The 20,158-nt window shown below is 42.5% G+C and overlaps 2 protein-coding genes and 1 non-coding gene across 4 annotated transcripts; all 3 read right to left on the bottom strand.

Annotated features, from left to right (window-relative positions):
* Positions 1–833: 833 nt before the first annotated feature.
* hmg20b (high mobility group 20B) lies at positions 834–4,217 on the bottom strand. Of its 2 annotated transcripts, none has more exons than XM_011614673.2 (9): positions 4,071–4,217; positions 3,664–3,774; positions 3,300–3,500; positions 3,074–3,194; positions 2,950–2,993; positions 2,802–2,868; positions 2,423–2,638; positions 2,020–2,152; positions 834–1,772 (listed from the first exon to the last, which is right to left on the bottom strand). In XM_011614673.2, the coding sequence occupies exons 2-9, from the start codon at positions 3,742–3,744 to the stop codon at positions 1,760–1,762; spliced, it is 876 nt and encodes a 291-aa protein (XP_011612975.1). In that variant the 5' UTR covers positions 3,745–3,774; positions 4,071–4,217; the 3' UTR covers positions 834–1,759. The 2 variants fall into 2 exon arrangements, with proteins under 2 accessions (XP_011612975.1, XP_011612976.1); XM_011614674.2 differs by having other exon boundaries at positions 2,950–2,990.
* A 525-nt stretch (positions 4,218–4,742) lies between these two features.
* On the bottom strand, positions 4,743–10,642 carry LOC101071068 (elongation factor 2). The gene is made up of 13 exons (XM_003974002.3): positions 10,512–10,642; positions 9,230–9,444; positions 8,609–8,790; positions 8,227–8,438; positions 7,959–8,137; positions 7,772–7,877; positions 6,967–7,219; positions 6,685–6,880; positions 6,243–6,609; positions 5,792–6,145; positions 5,516–5,698; positions 5,214–5,346; positions 4,743–5,094 (listed from the first exon to the last, which is right to left on the bottom strand). Exons 1-13 carry the CDS (start codon positions 10,512–10,514, stop codon positions 4,901–4,903), a joined length of 2,577 nt encoding a protein of 858 aa, XP_003974051.1. The 5' UTR covers positions 10,515–10,642; the 3' UTR covers positions 4,743–4,900.
* LOC115247389 (small nucleolar RNA SNORD37) lies at positions 7,299–7,364 on the bottom strand. Its single transcript, XR_003886462.1, has one exon. It is a non-coding gene; the product is annotated as a small nucleolar RNA SNORD37 (small nucleolar RNA).
* Positions 10,643–20,158: the final 9,516 nt, after the last annotated feature.

Below are 20,158 nucleotides of genomic sequence, written 5' to 3'. Positions count from 1 at the left end.
CGACCACACAATTAGCTTATTAGCCTATTAGCATCCGGGCTTTTCCGGAGATTTCTTTCTACGAAAACCTTGGTTTAAACGCATGGGTGGTAATAAATCAATCGTTTGCAAACATCGCGGCGAGTTACGCACCAGTTTTGCGAGTGGAACTATTTTCATTTTGCAGTTAAAATTCAGGATAGATTTAGAGCTCATGTGTATAAATAAATATATTTCCACAAAATCTACCGGACACTTATCCCTCGGCCTGACTTATTATCAAACTTTGAGTAAGTTGTAATCAAGTTAAACAAAGTTGCCATTACTTTAATCTTGAGAAATAAAGCTCCCCGAGTTTAGACATAGGCAGCAGCTCCCCCTGCTGGACACATCGCATCACTACAGCATAGTCCGCAACACCTACAGAACACAAATGCATATTTGTCGATTCTCCAACAAAAATGCCACCGACGTTGTGGAATATGTTAACGGAAAATCAACCCGACTGCGCTGGTGTAGAAAACAGTGGCATTTGGCATGGTAAACATAGCACATTACATTAAAGCTAGTTGAGGTCAGAAGAACTTTACCTGATTGAGAGAGAGAGAAATCGATACAATTCCCAATTCTAAATTTGGCCCATGTGTGTATAAGATGGATGGTCCTGCTTCAATTTGGGCAAGAAGATAATTGAGCACTTGCCACAGTCTTTGATAAGAGTCGTAAGCAGACACCAGCATTTGTGGATCGGTTTATATTGTCCTCGATGTATATTCAAGAACTGGAGCATAATTTGTAGATGCTGCATACATAATACACAGTTGCCTCAAAGCAGAAAAGACCACGACTAGTCTGCTTCAACAAAATTCATTGACTTTGTGTAAATTTATTCTAAAGTTTTTAAACTGTATTAAGCAACAAATCACAAACTTTGCTGCATCACAAAGAGAGAACCATCAGACATCTGACCACTCAGCATTTCAGAAGGTTTGAAAATAATTCCTGGAAATTAAGTTAAAAAACAAAAACAAACAAAAAACCCTCTAGAACCATTTTGGACAAAAGTTCAACAATTTAGGAAAATGGCCAGCCATCAACAACCATGGCCGCCTTCTGGAGAGGAAAATGTAATTACTAGTTAGATTCTGCTTTGAAATACTAATAAAACTTTCATTAATAGCAGTAATACAGGATTATCTAACAGCCATAAAAAAATCAAAATTAAAGAATTACAAACATTCATTCATTTATTGAAGACATTTTCTGTGCATGTTTATAAGCATTTCAGAAAACGCTGCACAAATACATAATATTCACAAGACATGGCCCGTCTGTTCAATAAGTCACCAATGTAAAAAAACAAACAAAAAAAAAACACGTAGAAGCATCATTTCATTTTCAACCCTTCCTGATATATCAAACAAAGCTACAGAAGCAGATTTAATATCCCGTCTTCTTGGCCATGTGGTAAGTGTTAACACTACACACTATGGTTAAAAGGTACTCGAAAGTTACAACGCACAAAACAGTGAAAAGTTAAAATTACAAGACATTTTAGGAAATTCTGACCCGTTTGGACACTCACCACTTGATAGTGTACATGAAGATATATATTCTGTGGAAAGAACACACATATTCATAGAGAAGAGGTATAATTGTTTGTACCCTCGTCTTTATTCCGTCCTTGAGATTTTCGCATATTGTGGTGAACGGCACCGACTCGACCCAGGACCACCGAGGCATCATCAAACAAACGTTGGGGTCTCCAGCCGAAGGCTCCTCATAACTTGTCACTAGTCATGAATCAAAACATATGGCAATAAATGCACTGGTAACTTTATAAAGCAAAGTTTGCGTTGCATCAACCAGTGATTCGAAGAGTTATTTCATACACAGCATAAAGGAACAGGGGCATTAAACTGTATACAAATACAGCATAAAAGTACACAAACGCGCCCCCCAGGCCCCAGTGGGACACCAGCACGGGACCTTCTCGCTGTACTAACCACTGCACCACCACATCAGGCAGTTAGGACTTACCTGTCCAGATGGGCGAGAACTTCACAGAGCTGGCTGACCAGTGCACGATGCTTGTGTGGGTTTCCCTCCAGCACTCCACTGAGACGACTCAGATATGAATCCAGGTTTCCAAGAGACGCTGTCTCGCCCGTACCTGTTCAAAAAGACAAAATAGCTGAGTCCAAACAATTTAAATACTCTCCTGCCCCCAGTTCTTTGAAAATCGGTGTAAAAAGAAATATGAACGCGTATCAAAGGGATTGATTTGAGATATTTTCTTTACAAACAGTAAAATTACAGGGGCGTTCGTAGTGTGAGGTAAAAACAAACAAAACGATCCCATAGGAGTACATTTTAACACATTGCTGCTTTGCCTTCATTTTACTCTCACACTTCTATTTAACAGCGACGCCGGACTGCTGACCTGGTAGGGGAACTGTTGACAGACTGCTGACCAGAGTCTGTTTAATGGTCAATAAGTGTTGGTGAAGAGCTTGGGTTCGTTTCTCATCCATTCCCAGTTCAGCCTCCAGCCTCTCTTTAGCATTGTACATGTCTTTAATGTGCCTCTGGAGCACTCTGTTCTGCTCTTCAAACTCAATGTTGGCCTTACGGAGCCGGCGCAACTCAGCCTCTCGAGCTGAAATGGCAGAAATAGAGGAAAGAGGAAAAACCGGGTTTTTAAAGAAGATTATGTGAGGTATTTGTTGTTAAACTGGAGAAACTTGTACAAACACTTTAAATGTAGGCTTAATATTCAAGCATGATTAGGCGAGAAAAGACTGACAGAGTCCTCTTTCTACCTTTGTTCTGATCCAGGAACTCTTCCGTGAAGATTGGCATATCGAATCTGTTCGAGAGATCAGAGCCCTAAAACACACCACACATTTCAGCTGCACAGCCACGAGAAAATGCAGATACTATAGCGACAAGACAAAATGTGCACAATACCTTTGAAAAAGAGGACTCTAAACCGCCAATACTGTTGGCATCTTCTGAAAAAAAAAAGAAAATTATATGCATATTATTGCTCACATGGCACCGAAAGTGCGCAAAAACCAAATTGGTCCCTCACCTTTTTTAATCCTCTTGTCATGTATGTTAGCACTGGTGATGTGATAAGCCTCAGTCTGCTGATATTCCTTAAGTTCTTGGGCATACTGCATCTTCTCCCGCTCCGCCTCATCCAGATAACGCTGTGAATCCCCCCAGCACGCCCAGAAACATGAAAACTTTAAAATAATGTGTTTTATATTAACCAAAAGTATAACAAGCACATATCTAGCAAACAATCCCTGCACCTGTTTATCACTCTGGGATAACCGTGTCCACTCGGCCCCCAGTCTCTTGGTGATTTCTGGGAAGGGTAGGTCAGGGTAGCGAGCTCGCATGTGCTCTCGACGTTCATTCAGAAAGCGGACGTATCCAGTCACTGGAGCCTTGGGGCCATTTGGCAACACCTTCTTTCTTTTCTTCCCCTTTGGCCAGCCTCTCTTTTTTGGCTATAACAACAGGAAGTAATATGATCAGCTGCAGCAGAGAACTAGTGACATAAAATAGCGTAATCAACTATTTTATTCACTGAATTTGAACAGATTTATATATATATATATATATAAAATAGTTGAAGACATTAGGTGTGTTGATGGATGGACCAGCACCCACCTCATCAGCTCGTTGATCAGCTGAATGTGACGGTCTGGGCTGCTGTGCAACATCAGTCTGCTCTTGTTTGATCCCTCCCATGATCTTCGCCTTGGAACAGTTTTCTTAAAGCTTAGGATCACAAAATGAGAATTGTGTGCTAAAAAGACCAATTCCCGTTATGGAAGAAAGCAGAACATTTAAAATTGAATTCCGTTGTATCACGGGGTGCTATTGCAACTATTAGCACTTCAGCGCGGCTAACTGGTCGCATTAGTCAGCTCTCACGCGATCGGGTCAACGTAAATTGTAGAATAACGGAAAACGCGAGAAAACGTAAGTATTTGCACCACACATTATTCATTAACCCCCGTAGCCGAAAAATTACATTGATATTTTTTCTTTTTGAAAAACCAATTTAAACTCACTCGATATAGCGTCCTCGGCTAAACAGGAAGTCAACACCAATCTGCTGTCTGATTGGTCAGCAGGAAATGACGTGATTGGCTGGCTCCGATCGGTTCAGCTGGATCCTGTGTGCAGTCTACTGATATACGTTTATACTTTGTCTCAACTTGCACCCTAAAGTTATGTTGCCATTCGTTCTGGTCCCAATTCAGAAATGACATGTGCCGAAATCAAGTCCTTAATAGGAATAGCAGGCGCTAGTTTTCTTCGTACCTCAGTGGCAATTATGACATTAAAAATAAAATGGCGGAAAACTATTTAAATACGCGCCCCCTGTAGGTAGCGCTGTGAAACATCTTATAGTTGAGAAACGCTGAAATTAGAGGCCACTTGAAAAGTTAAGAACTGCCAGCGTGGCATTGAGGCTGCTCACCACTCCCATACTGGGGATAGCTTTCATCCAGGCTGCAACAAGCGATGTAGAAGTCCCTACTTGTATATAAAGGGTTAGGGCTAATGCTGTAATATAATGCACATCAGCCATGTGAGTATGCAGTCCTAACTCTAGCTAGTTTCCCCATTAGTTTAATACCTGGTACCTTTGGATAATAATCTAGACTATTCCTTAAGAGTTCTGTGATTTCAATACTAGATGCTTGAGCTGGACAATCCCAATCCACACACAAAGAATATACTGTGCAGGTTTTATTTTCCTTTATTGTTTACATTTTTTATGTTGTTCATTTATCAATCTTTTTAGCCAAGAGTGCTCATTGTGTTCTGTACAGTCCAAGCCCCAGATTTAAATTTGATGAGAGGAATGAGGAAGAGTCGTGACGGTGTCGCGTGTTTATAATTTGTCCAGGTAGTTGTCCAGAGCTGGGATTTCTTCCTTGAGACCTTTACGCTTGCGTGTTTCTGCCACAACCAGACCAGGCTTGCTGTCAGCTTCAAATGGATTTCCTGGTAGGATCTGCCAATGGTCAAACACACACTGAGGGAAGGCCTGGCCACCGGTGCTGGAACGAAGGTCGGCAGTGAAACCTGGGAAAGAATTGGGCAAAATGGACATTAAAACCACAGCTCAGAGTATATGTAATGACTCGAGGAGCAGCAAAGACAGCATTATTTCGTTGAATGTCGAGGGACACAGGAAAACTTACCAAATGATTCATTGACAGGCAGGTAGGCCTTTACCAGATGCATGGGTGTTCCTGTGATATTAACGTCATCAAACAGATGACCACGCCTCTTGTTCAACACCTGATAGATTCCACCCAGTGCAGTTTCAGGACACTGGAAAGAAAGACAGATTTGTACATCAAAACACCACATTTGGTGAGGATGTTTGAACAGAACTCGTGCACTGAGCTCTGTGACACCGACTGCATTTCACAATTTAAACAAATTACTCCTGAAATCCGCAACCAACTAAAACACAACATACAATTCTCATGTGACTTACCTGGATCTCCACCAGGTAGACAGGCTCCATAATTTTGGGCTGGGCCGTGAGCTCACATGCGTACAGAGCTCTGCGTGCGGTTGGAATAATCTGACCACCACCACGGTGAATAGCATCGGTGTGAAGGGTCACGTCGTGGATATCAAAGCGGATGGCGCGCATGTTCTCTTCACACAGAACACCCTAGAGATCACATTTACACAAATTTAGCATATCTAGCTGATGACCTCTACATTGAGGGAAGAAAAACAACAAAAACAAACTTTGTTCTCTTACCTCCTTGACAGCCCACTGAAACCCAGCCACAACACTATCCTTGATCTCATTGAGGTACTGGACTCCCTTGGTTACATCCACCAACAAGTTTGGTCCAGTTCCATCAGGCCCAAAGCACCAAATTTTTCTCGCCTCACCGACTTCCCAGGAATGCTTCTCGACAAGGTGACGGGCACGGGCCTTGAGCTCCTGGCGAGCGGTAACGTCACCCTTTTCAATGTCTTCTGCCAGGCCATCCTCGAAGGGGCGGGCCTTCATGAACAGACGGTTGTGCTTGTTGGGAGACTTTGACAGACACATTACGTTGGACTCCGCAGAGACAGTCTCTCGGTAGGACACCACGGGATCAGATTTCTAAAAGAAAATTAATGTCAGATAAAGAAATGATCTACTTTAAGGATTTTGGGTGCACAACTGCAAAAACACTACACAACTTAAGTAGCCTACTGACCTTGAGTGGAACGCAAGCATGATCCTCCTCCAAATCCTTCAGACAGATTTCAAGATGCAACTCGCCAGCACCAGCAACGATATGTTCGCCCGACTCCTCAATGATACACTGCACCATAGGATCAGACTTGGACAGACGTTTCAATCCCTCAACCAGCTTGGGCAGATCTGAAGGATTTTTGACTTCCACAGCAACTCTCACTACGGGGCTGACACTGAACTTCATCACTCTCATGTTGTGTGCCTGCTCGTAAGTGGTGATGGTTCCGGTTTTGACGAGATACTGGTCAACTCCAACCAGACCCACGATGTTACCGCAAGGCACATCTTCAATGGGCTCAACATAACGACCCATCATCAAAATAGTCCTGGCAAAAAAGGTTATGCAAAGTTAGTTTTTAATGATGAAAAATATAAGAATGAAGTCAGACGTAATTACATACCTCTGGATTGGCTTAGTGTAGAGGTCATCCTTTTTGCCAGGGACGTAGTTGGGCCCCATGATGCGTACTTTCAACCCAGTAGACACGGACCCAGAAAACACACGGCCAAATGCATAGAAGCGACCCTTGTCACTGGTGGGGACCATCTTTGAGATGTAAATCATCAGGGGAGCCTTGGAGTCACAGTTCTTGATACCTGATTATAAAAATACACAAATCCCTGAATTAACAGTGTTAAATGCATCAGTAGATGTAATGCATCCGTCAAACTAAAATATTTACCCATGGCAACATCGTCATCTGGAGGTCCTTCATAAAGGAACTCGCAGCGATACTTCTGGGCAGTGACGGGGGAAGGCAGATGAATGGTGATCATCTGCAGAAGAGCGTCTCCAGCGGGCAGCCAGCGGCGCATCACCGCCTTCAGGAGGGGCTTTCCCTCCTTGTCCTTATCTTCGGAGTCCAACTTGATGTCAAGCTTCTGGATCATTTTTGCCGTCTCCTCCTTCTTGAAGTTCATGATGGCATCGAAAACCTAAAAGGCAGTTTGTGTTTAGTGACCAAGTCCAACAAAGACGCAAGAAAAGCGAAAAAAAAACAAACAACCGTGCCTGGTTCAGTCAAATTTATCATCACCTGTCAATCAGGTCAAAGTGAAGAATGTTTAACTCATCATTTGCAGGCACAGTAACATGAGATCAAACCTAAAGTAACTTCAGACTGATGCAACAAAACCTGACAGAGCTATTGCCCTTTAAGATCCATGTTTGCATTTTTATGTTAGCATTTTGAATTTACGATGAAAGAAAGAAGTAAGAGATCTTTTTATTATATACAAGAGCCATTTACAGCATATTTATAGGCACATAATACAGCAAACTATTCTTTAAGATTAAAGCTTAGGCCAGATGCTCATCAACCCAGACCCAGCTGGGTTTTGAGTTTGCCTTTTTATTACAAAAACAAAGATGGGGACCTCAGGTCTGCGTTGATGACCATCTAAAGTAATGTACATTTCTGCAGTAAATGAATGACACTGGACTTTATATTACGAGGCTGACAAATAGTTTTGTTAAATATTTGTTACCTTGAAGATTGGGTCCAGGACAAGCGCAACAAATGTACGGGGGAGCTTGGTGCCATCCGCTGCAGTACTAGTCTTGAGAAACTTTCCGTTCTTTGCGTCATAGTACCTAGTGTGATGTGGTATAGTATTTCAGAAATGCAACCAAACAATGCCTCATAACTGGGGCCATGCATTTATTAAGACCGACCTATCACCCCAGAGTTTCTTCATCATGTCTTCCACTTTCTGGCAACGTTCAGTTGCTGTCATCTTATCAGCTCCCTTGGCAAGCATCTTTGATGTATACATCTCAGCAAACTGCTTCAGCGTGAATGCCCAGCCATGGAGTCCAGATCCAAAGCCAACTGTACCACAAACTGGCTCAACCTAGTAGCATTGAAAACATCACGACAATGTCACTTGGCTAATCAAAAACTGACTTTGGGCAAAAGAGTGTAAACCCGTTTCCTTCTCACCATGACATTGCCCATAGGTCCGGTTTCGACTTCTCCGTAGGTACAGATGATGACATTGACACTCTCAACAATACGCTGGAAGGTTTGGTACAAGTCTTCAGGTTCAAGCTGCAACTCCAACAAGGCACGGTCCATCTTGTTCATCATCAGAACTGGCTTGATACGCTCACCAATGGCCTGACGGAGCACTGTCTCAGTTTGTACACACACGCCTGAGGGTAACAATGAAATTAATTTACTGTAGAACAGTTTAAATATAATTTCAGAAATTACCATGTACATGCTGTGATGCCAATACAGCAAATGCAGGAAAAAAAAAAGTATTAAAGACAAGAATGACAGGTTAGCAATTGTATGTTTGTCAACATGGCTATATTCTTACCAGAGACGCAGTCGACTACAACCAGAGCACCGTCAGTAACACGAAGAGCAGCAGTAACTTCAGACGAGAAGTCCACGTGTCCTGGTGAATCAATCAGGTTGATCAAGAAGCCAGAGCCATCCTTGTCTTGCTTAATGAAAGCCAGATCATTTTCAGCCAGCTCATAGAACAGGGAGATGGCGCTATAAACAAGGACAACAAAAGTAAACCAGAGAAAACAGCAATCGCAAAAACCTAAAATCCTCACAAAAGGAACAGCACTCCAGCCCTCACAACAATCAACGCAACATCGTAACCCTACACAACACCATCCCAGACAAAAAGACAACTACTGATGTGGAAGGTTGTTTAATATTCAGGGAAAACTGGAATGAACTTAGTGATGGGAGCACAGGTGCTTCACTATCGGTGAGCTGACCCTGGACTAAGATCTTTTACAAGCTAATAAATGTCTATTTTCATCTTTAAAAAAAATAAATAACAGGTTGACGAGAATCTACCGGTGATGCAGAGACCGTTCTAACCCCACAATGCTGGCCTCATGACCTGTGTTTTGCACTGTGTCAAATGACAAACTGGGCAGTTTATAATTCCCGCTGAGAAATCTAACTGGACACTTACGTGGATTTGATGGTAATGCAACGCTCCTGTTCGTCTTTGCGCGTGTCGGTGAAACGAGTCTCTCCGGCACGAGCTGAGGCAATGATTCCAGCCTTTGACACAAGCGAATCGGTCAGAGTTGACTTTCCATGATCGACGTGCGCGATCACAGACATGTTACGGATGTTGGCCTTCTTGTCCATGATGGCACGGATCTGGTCGACTGTGAAGTTCACCTGAGGAGTGGAGAAATAAAATTAATACTCTGTCACAATGCAACTGACAGGTTTTGCAGCGGGATCTCGTCTCTCCACAAAATTAAAAGGGCAATATTCAAACCAATCACTGTCTACAGTAAAATACAGGCCATTAATAAAGGCTCCAAGTTAAAATCCACTTATGTGCAACACATCGATGTACCAATAGTTACGGTCGTCATCGGCTCGGTTATGCAGCACAATTTATGGCTCACGCCTCCCCAAAAAAGGAACTCTGTTTTGCTGTTTGACGCACTAAGGATTCAAGTGTCCTGACCAAGTAAGACAAGATTCCGACGGTTACTGGGCGTAGCGGCGCAGCCATAGATATGGCTGGGGCCTCATCTGTAATCACCAGACACGCTCCCTTTAAACCACCATCTCCAGATGCTTGCTCAAATAGGAAACTCAACTTCGGTCGATTTAATAATGTTTGGTTGAATAATTGTAAGAGGGCGCGCGATACGTGGACGCAGAAGAGCCACGTGTCCGGACTTTGACAACACGCTAATGCTAATGCTAGCGCGCGGGTCGAACTAGCCGGTAAGGCCACGAATACGCAGTGCCGGCAAATGACCGCAATACCCAATAATGGTTTCAATGCGTCACCGCTGATCCCAGCAGACAACACTCAACACCCTTAACGATATTTAACTTGGGTTGTCATCGCCAAAATGCTGACAGAAATATCCATATAGATGCTCCGGCGCGTTAAGCAACGACGCAACACCATGTCGTCATCCTACATTAGGCGTTTCGACCTTTAAGAATTGTAACGCAACATGTCAAAGGGTTCGAACGCGACTTATTTCGGCACGGAAACCACACAACAACCATTTAGCCTTGAATTTAAGATGAAAACAGCTGAAAACGGCCCCATTACACAAGAGCGTCGCTGCCATTTTGATCAAAGCCTAGCCCATGGACCGTCATGAATGTAACACGATAGCGCAAAAACACACAAATACGACATTTATAACACCACCAGGCGCACTTTAAGAGTTCAGTAACCCATAATCTACGCAACGGAATGTAAAAACACTCACCATTTTGACGGATGGTTTAAGATTCGCTTAATGGCGAAAAGACACTTGAAGTTTTACACTGCCCACCACACGAGGGCACAGGCAGGGAAGAGGCAGCTGACGTCAGAAAGCAGGGCTTTATAAGGCGTGCGTAATGCACGTGCGTGCTGACGCGGCGACGTACCGGGATGTTACGTTTTGTGGAACTCTAAATGTCGATCAAATTCCCCCTAAAATATTATTAGGACTGTTTTAAATGTAAATAACGCGCTGGTAGTTGAAGAGCAGATCGCTCGTGTGTACTGCGTATACCTGTGCGTGCGTGTGTGTGTGTGAGAGAGATAAGCTTAATTTCCCTCTGGGAATAATAGTTTAGCGGTCTGTCTACGATATGTTTGAGTTTATACGATACCAATTTTGTTTAGTACAGGAAGAATATTCCTGAGAAGAGTTCAGTTTGGTAGAATTGAATATAATCAGATTTATTTTATGCCTAAAAATACATTAAAAATACATAAAACCAGGGCACTAATTTGCATCTGTCAATACATTTGAGAAGACACCAGCATTCAGAAGCTCTGTACAACATATTAGATAAAAAGAAATGGAATAATACAGTTTATATTAAATGTAATGTGTCGGAAAAGACTGGGCAACACAGAAACATATACAGAAGGTAAATGTACTGTGAGGAGGGAAAAGGCGACCTGTATCTACAGCTCTGCCTGTATATCTCCTGCAGGGATGACAGCAGGGTATCGATGACCAGTTCTGCTGCTCACAGTCGCAACTCTGCTGTCTGCAAACACAGTGCGTGAGGTATTGTGCTGAGGTCTGCGTGTCTGTTGTTATGAATTCAAGCGCAAAATCATTGTTTGTTCTTGTACTTCAATCCCTTTCCCCCTTTTCTCATGGTGCAGCTACTACCAAGTGCTATTTGGAAGGAGGTCGATGCAGAAACCTGCTGCGTTTGTCCAGTTTTACAACTTTCTACCAGATGTAAAGCGCCTGCTGGAGGGATGGTGCGGGTCCTTCATCATGGCAGGAGCTGTGGAAAATACCATAGATGAGAGACAGGAGGACATCATTTTAGCTGTCAGAGCCAAACCAGAAATGATTACTTTGTAACAAACAGATCAGCTTCCAAGAACAATTTAAGTTGAGTCGCTTGTAATCTGGTAATGTTACCTGATCCCCCCCCCCCCAACTTGTCGTTGGATTTTTAAGTCACTGTTGGCTGATATCCAGCAGATGGCAGCATAGAGTTACTATACATGTTCCAACAATCACTATTTCCATCCAGTAAACTACATGATCAGATCACTATATAAGAACAAACCTCCTAGATTATTATTATTATTATTATTATTATTATTATTATTATTATTATTATTATTATTATTGTAATAGTAGGAGCAGCAGTAGTAGTAGTAGAAGTAGTAGGAGTAGTGGTAGGAAAGGTGTGATTAAAGAATAATGGAGGACTCCTCTTTATAGGATTTCCACACTAATTTGAAATTATAAATGAAATATTTTGATCTGGATCAACATTATAGTTCACATGTGACATGAAAAGTCTCTCACATAAAAGCTGCGCTAAAATTCAGAATGTGGATGATTATATGATGCTGTTAGTTTGGGAAGGTTGGAGGAATCAGTTTATTTGGATGCTATAGTAACTAAAGGCGGATCTCCTTGAAATGGATCCAGGGCGGACAGAGAAAGGTAAAAGGAACTCTGTGATTCAAGGAGCTAATATTTACACAGGCCTTCTCATTCTGTCCGTTGTTCTTATCAAAGTTTACTACCCCAATTTAACTGTCAGACTTGCTGTCAGTGTGATGCCACAACTGGCAACGAACAAATGGGGACAGATTGACAGGGGGAAATGGCAGGTCGGCCACTCTGTGTGATTGACTACAAATTCAAATGACACCAAAGTTATAACATGGGTGTCACAGCATTTCCTCCATATCTACCATCTCTCATCATGTGCTAGTTTAAAAATTCTTTGTTTACAGATGTGGCCTGGATTCTTCATGCACCACTGCCTAAACACCAGCGATGGAAAACAGCCCAGGTCAGGGTGCACGATTTGAAATTAAACCGAGTCATCTTAATGGGGCTTTACCACTTCATGGAAATGAAGTTTTTGTCTCTGTGATGACCCGGTTCTCTGGTTCTTACGCTGTGATGACAGAAATAGCTCCAGTCCTCTCTCATCTCTCATGCGGTCCTGATAGCTGGGTGGAAGGGACGATAGATGATTACATGGATGCAAATTACAGTGTAAGGAAGTGATTCTAAATCGCAATCAAGCCTATACCGCTGCATGAATATCTTACAACAAGTCGTTGTTTAGTCATTGCATGATTTCTTTTCGTTTTATTTTGTTTTTACATTTCAGCTAAATGTGTTTCCTTAATGCTTCCTGCTGACATCATAAGTCATTCTTTTCAGCGTCGTCCTTGTGATGAACCTGGGTGAGATTGTTTGTGTTTTCAGCTCTGAGTATGGTTTTCAATGTGAATGTGAATTGGAATAAATTTATATAATAAATTTACTGTTGCTCACCTCTTGCGGTCTGAAAATAACTAGTATTTGCATAAGTGTTCTGTTGCTAAATGTCCTTGGCCTGTTCCTCCAAGCCACAGTACAGTAGTTACAGTGAAATTCTGAACAACCTCCCCTGAGGACAATATCCTTGTCTTGATGGACTGATTCTGTGCTGTAAACTTTTGCGGTTTGCTGTACAACTGAATGCTAAAGTCGTAAAGATAGATTTAGGTGTAACTCCAATCTGAGGTATTTTTCCAGAGTAAACTGTTGAACACCTGCACAGGCTCCACAGATTAGCTGCCATTCATGGCCAAGGGCACATGTGTTTGTACAGTGTTTAATGTTTGATTTTTTTTCCTGCAAAAGACACAGCAGGAGTGGAAGTTGGCAACCATCAGGTTCTTCTCTCCAACGTTCTGCACATGAGCAAGGCCGTACAGGCGCAGCACGCCGGCAACCTGCCTACCTACCTAAGGTGGAACAACCTCCTGAGCTCTGTCAGTGCAGGGATGACCCTCATGTCCTTCAAAAAGCTCCTGAAGACACAACTCTTCCTTGTATTTCTCCTCCTCTCCCATCTCACCTCCTCTCTCCTTCTCTCCTATTTGTATCCCCCTTCCCTCCCTCTCCATAGCTCTGCATGGTTAGTGGTTAGTTGCCCTTGCACATGGTGTACAGTACAAGTTTATTCACACAGGTCTCAGATGGACAGTGTCTTGACAATGTCTCTCACTATAAGTTGCTTTGGACAAAGGTGTCTGCTAAATGACTAAAATGTAAGTGTAACTCATCAGTTACCTATTTGTTTTATTCACAGGGGTAACCCAAAGTATTCTTTAATTTATAATGCACAGCCTTCAGGTGGAGGGAACACAGTGGTTATGAAACATACTCACCCGCTGCAAAAGAGAAGGAAAATAAAAAGACACAAAATGGTTTGAAGACATCAAGGTGAAGGTCCTGGATCCGACTGAGTGGAAGCTCAGACCTCATCCTGATGGCTGTGTTTGCGTCCTCTTTATGTACTACAAGTATCTTTCATGCTAGTCCAAGTGTGATGATGCTTGTTTTTGCATTTTCATCCTCCTCTCTTCTCTCTTTTGTCCCTCCATTCTCATGTCTTTTTTTATTTTCCTTTCACTGTTGCAGTTTCTGACCCTTTTTGCTCTCCTCAGGTGTGGAAGCCTGGCTCTGTTCTGATCCCACAGATCCCCCAGACCATCCTCATCCTGATCTGTAGCTTTCCTCCCTGACTTCTGAAGCCCATGTCTTTCCTTTACCTGATGGGAAATCTACTCAACCTAATGTTCATGTTTTTAGGCTGAGGGCACAAACTGGAGAAAATCCCCATGGGGTTCACTGGGTGAACCTGCAAAGTCCGCATAGAAACCTGAACTGGAATTTAACCCGGAAACTTGTTCTGATCCTACACTGTTAACAATTCTCCTTTTACTTGTGCAGGTCTAAGTTTTGGTTTTGTATATGTAATATTTAATATGAGTTCAGCCCCCATTTTCTTTATCTTGGTTTCTCTTCTTCATTTTCTATACACGTTTAAAGAAGACATTTCCACTCGAGGACACATTATTTGCCTAGAAGTCATTGGGTGGGCTGCTGTGCCTGCATCACACTGAAGCGTCCCTGACATACCTTGCCTCCATATTGCAATGATTTAAGGCCCATTTACCGATGAACATGTGGGGGACGCCTTGCACAATTATTTGCGGACAGAGTTCTTTTTAAAAAGGGTGAATACAAGAAGATGCCACTTCATGCATGACATCCATTGGGATGCAGAATCCGTGCAGACACACAGGTAGCCTTCAAAATTCATTTAACTGTGATAATTATGTTCAACACTTCCATGTGTAATGGCAGCCGATCAGCCTGCAGCCATTAATTTTCCTGGAATGCAGGAGTTTTGATTTGCTGTATACTAAATGATTCAATCATTCCATATCTCCACTTAAATTCCCTGATTATGCAGTCAATCCACTTCACTCTGCAGTTAAGAATACTGCACATGGAATGCCTCCAGTGAAACACTGGAACACTACAAATTAAATTCACTTCCAAGATGATAACAATAGTACTATTTAAATCTGTCAGTCCTGGGCTGTGAACAAAAATGGAAAAAAAGCCTATTGCTATCGCTTTTGCTAAGTCTATTGTCTATTACACTTTTAAAATGCATCAGTCGGTGCATCTTTTATGCAGCGGCCTAAAGACAACAGGTAATACTGACAGGGCTTTGGTACACATTTGCACATCAAATTATGCAGGAACTCTCTGCATTCTCATCATATTGAGTCATTGTTATGCTTTAGGTCCACAATGCTCTTTATCCATTATTGTAGCTCTACATCTATTACAGTCTGCTCCATCCAGATCAGAGCCCGTATCTTCCATTAGCCTGTTGGCTCAATGGGGCACACCTATTTGGATCTCAGCTAATCCCACCCCCTGCATCTCACTCACACTTAGCCAGATGGTTTTCATGCCAGACTCTCCAGCATTCTACCTTGGACTGCCTGTTCCTGACCAGCCTGTCCTGTTCCTGTCCTGGTAAACTACTCTTCCTTCCGTTTGACCAATTCTCTACCTAGTTCTTCCTGTCCTTTGACATATTCATCTCTGAGGATTATCAACCTGTGGAATTATTTGAACTGAAACTGTTTCTTAAGAACACAAGGTCTCTCGCTAAGTGCTGTATCTGGGTCCTCCTCCTGCCCTTGACAATATCTGCTCCCATCCGAGATGTAATGCGGCATGTCAGTAGTCCAAAGGGTGGAATAAGATCTTTTCAAATGGATTCCATGAAGAAATGTGTAGTCCCAGTCTCAGTTATATATGCATGCATGTGTACGTGCTTTGAGAGTGGCTGTGAGAGATGTATGACTGTGTTTTGTCCCCCCTCTGTGCCCTTCACTTCTGAGACAGATGCAGAGACTGTGACGGCAGCAGCACTTTACCTGTCCCTGTGCAAACAGCAGTAATCCCCATGAGAGAGAAAATCCATCTGCTGCTCACACAAGTAATGTCAACAACTCAGAAATACTGGCAGATGTTTTAAATATAAACTAAAATCTGTATATCTATTTGTTTACGCTGTGGTCAAATGCTCGAGGTTGAGACTGAAACCTGCAGTTTCACAGGTGACAGAAATTCAGTTGTGATGTCTAAGATGACAAAAAGAGATGGATGGAAACCCCAGTGTCTTGGGTGCAAAAGTAATAAAAGACTAAAGGGAAGAAAAATGTCCCTAAAGGAAGATAAGGTGGTCGTTTTAAATTGGGCAATCTTTGTTTTCTGACTGAAGTGGAACACTTTCATGGAAAACATTTTACCACATAATTTAACTCAGAATTTCTCACCAAAACATCCACATATGACAGGATAGGATAAGGATAAAAGACTTTATTGATCCCACATCGGGGAAATTGCACGTTACAGCGGTAGCCTGTGGTGTACAATACAGAAAAGTACTAAAATAAAAAAATAAAAAAATAAAAAGACTCTTATATTATGTACATTGCTATGTACATTGTGCAGTATATACAGAAATTAAAATCATGTACAGAAGGAGTGTCGGACAGTGTGAAGAAAAAAATAAGGTGCAAAATGGAGCACTTTTTGGGGAAAACCTGGTCTGATTAGGAGAGACGGTGTCCATCCCACACAAGATGGTGCTTCTCTCATTTCTAGTAATCTGGCTAATTTTATTAGACCCAAAGTGACCTGACAATCCAGGGTCCAGACCAGGATGCAGAGTTGTAGTCTTACACACCTCTCTGCTGCTTCCATAGCAACCCTCATCCACCAACAATAACATATTTAACACTATAGAGGTAGTCTCTGTTCCACGGTTAAAAGTTCACCAAGCACAGAGCAGGGGAGCGGTCAATCACCAAAATCTTATTAAAATTAATACTGAAGCACAAGTTGGAGAAACTAATATCACAATTAAGTGTGGACTGTTAAATATTAGATCTCTTTTGTGTAAATCCCTGTTAGTGCACAACCTGATAGCGGATCATCACATTGATTTATTTTGTCTGACTGAGACCTGGCTTCAGGAGGAGGAGTATGTGAGCTTAAATGAATCTACTCCTCCTACCCATCTTAATTATCATATTCCACGTGTTACTGGTCGAGGAGGGGGAGTGGCAGCAATTTATCACTCCAAGTTATTAATTAATCCTAGACCAAAACATGGCTTCAGTTCATTTGAAAGCCTGACTCTTGGCATCACTCATCTGAACTGGAAGGCAGAAAAGCCACTTCTTTTTGTAGTTGTATATCGGCCCCCTGCTGGTCCACATTCAGAGTTACTGTCTGAGTTCTCTGATTTCTTATCTGACTTGGTCCTTAGAACGGACAAAGTCATTATCATTGGAGACTTTAATATCCATATAGACGTTATAAATGACAGCTTTAGAAATGGCTTAATTTCATTACTTGAGTCAGTTGGTTTCCTCCAGCAGATAAACCAACCAACTCATAGCTTTAACCACACCCTAGATCTAGTCCTGACTTATGGTGTTGAGGTAGAACATGTGTCAGTGTTCCCTCAGAACCCACTCCTGTCAGACCATTCTTTGATCACTTTCACATTTATAATTAAGGATTCTTCTATGCTCAGAACAAAGTCTTACTATAGCAGATGTCTTTCAGATAATGCTGTAGCTAAGTTTAAGGAAGTGATCCCTGTGCTGATCCCAGGACCACCGTGTGTTTCCCCAGGGATCAATCATTATAATCTTAGCCCTGCTGAGGTTGACTCTATTGCTGAAGGTGCAGCAACCTCACTGAGAATCACGCTTGATTCTGTTGCCCCCCTGAAAAAGAAAATAGTAAATCAGAGGTGTGCCCCCTGGTATAATTCACATATCAGGACCCTCAAGCAGAAAGTGCGAAGACTGGAAAGGAAGTGGCATTCTTGTAAAATAGACAGCTATCATGTAGCCTGGAAAGACTGTCTATTAGGTTACAAAAAGGCCCTTCGCAAGGCTAGAACAGCTTATTTTTCTTCTTTAATTGAGGAAAATAAGAGCAACCCCAGGTTTCTTTTCAACACTGTGGCCAAATTAACTAAGAGTCACAGTGTTTTAGATCCACGTATCCCTTCTTCCCTTAGTGGTGAAGACTTCATGAGCTTCTTCACTGATAAAGTTCTAGCTATCAGAGAGAAAGCTAACCAGGCCATCCCAACAACTGGACCATCACCAGATTGTGAGAACATACAGGGTCTCCAACGAGCCCTTAAACTCCTTCAACCCTATATATTTTTCTGAGGCGTCATCGCTAATTCAGAAATCCAAGACCACCACGTGTCTTTTAGATCCCATCCCAACACACCTGTTGAAGGATGTTTTACCATTGATAGGCAGTTCTATCCTGGACCAGATCAATGGTCCTTTAGTGTCAGGTTATGTACCCCAGTCCTACAAGGTGGCAGTGATTAAGCCGTTGCTTAAAAAACCATCACTGGATCCTGATGTCCTAGCAAATTATAGGTCGATATCCAACCTTCCTTTTATCTCTAAAGTTCTAGAGAAGGTGGTGGTGACTCAGTTACTGGAGCACCTGCAGAGGAACAGCCTGTTTGAGATGTTTCAGTCAGGCTTTAGAGCTCACCACAGCACAGAAACAGCACTTCTTAAAGTCACTAATGATCTTCTCATAGCTTCCGATCATGGACTGGTCTCTATGCTGGTTCTGCTGGACCTCAGTGCTGCTTTTGATACAGTTGATCACAGCATCCTGTTACATAGACTGGAACATGTGATTGGGATTAAAGGGACAGCACTAGACTGGTTTAGATCATACTTATCTGATAGACACCAGTTTGCTCATGTCCATGGTGTTCCCTCTTCATACAGTAGGGTTAGCCATGGAGTTCCTCAAGGTTCTGTACTTGGACCAATCCTCTTCACCTTGTACATGCTTCCCTTAGGAAACATTATTCGGCAGCATGGGATAAATTTTCATTGTTATGCTGATGAAACTCAGCTCTATTTATCCATGAAACCCGAGGAGACAGAGAAGTTAGTGAAGCTCCAGACCTGTCTTAAAGACATAAAGTCCTGGATGTCTTCAAATTTCCTCCTCCTTAACCCAGGAAAAACTGAGGTCATGGTGTTTGGTCCTGAACCTCTCTGGGATAGATTAGATCACATGATCTAGATGGTATCTCACTAACATCTACTCTCTCTGTGAGGAATCTAGGAGTAACTTTTGATCAAAATCTCTCCTTCAACTCACACATTAAATTAGTCTCTAGAAGTGCCTTTTTTCACTTGAGGAACATCACAAAGATCAGGAAGCTACTGACCCACCATGATGCTGAAAAGTTAGTCCATGCATTTGTTACTTCCAGGCTGGACTATTGTAATTTCCTTATTATCAGGGTGTCCAAACAACTCTTTAAGAAGCCTCCAGTTGATCCAAAATGCTGCAGCCAGAGTTCTGACAGGTATTGACAAAAGAGATCACATAACTCCTGTACTGGCGTCGCTTCATTGGCTGCCCGTTAAATTTAGAATAATTTTTAAAACCCTTCTTTTGACCTACAAGGTCCTCAGAGGCCTAGCTCCATCCTACCTGGAGGAGCTAGTGATACCTTATCAGCCCAATAGACCGCTCCGCTCTCAGAATGCTGGTCTACTTGTGGTTCCCAGAGTTTCTAGGAGTAGAATGGGGGGCCGAGCATTTAGCTACCAGGCCCCCCTGCTATGGAACCAGCTCGCTGTCCAGGTACGGGAGGCTGACTCCATCGCCACTTTTAAGATCAGACTCAAAACCTACCTCTTTGAAAAAGCTTATTGTTACTAATTCAGTAGTTCCAGTTACTATCATAGACAGACAAATTATCACACTTAGGGGGTCGTCTAATCGTCAGGTCACATCTCAGCTATGCTGTTATAGGCCAAGGCTGGGTCCGGAAACATGATCACCTGACAGGCCTCTGTCACTCCACTGGGTCATGGTTTCCTCTCCTCTCCTCTCCTTTCCTCTCCTCATCAAGCAGACTAGTTATGCTGATTCTTGTGTAGTTTTTCTGCTCCCCCCCCCCCCCCATTTATTTACAGGTATCACCGCCCTCGGAG

Source organism: Takifugu rubripes, chromosome 20 (assembly GCF_901000725.2).
Source record: "Takifugu rubripes chromosome 20, fTakRub1.2, whole genome shotgun sequence".
NCBI classification, from domain to species: domain Eukaryota; kingdom Metazoa; phylum Chordata; class Actinopteri; order Tetraodontiformes; family Tetraodontidae; genus Takifugu; species Takifugu rubripes.
Note: the sequence above shows the minus strand (reverse complement) of the source record. Positions and strands in the feature narration are given on the sequence as shown.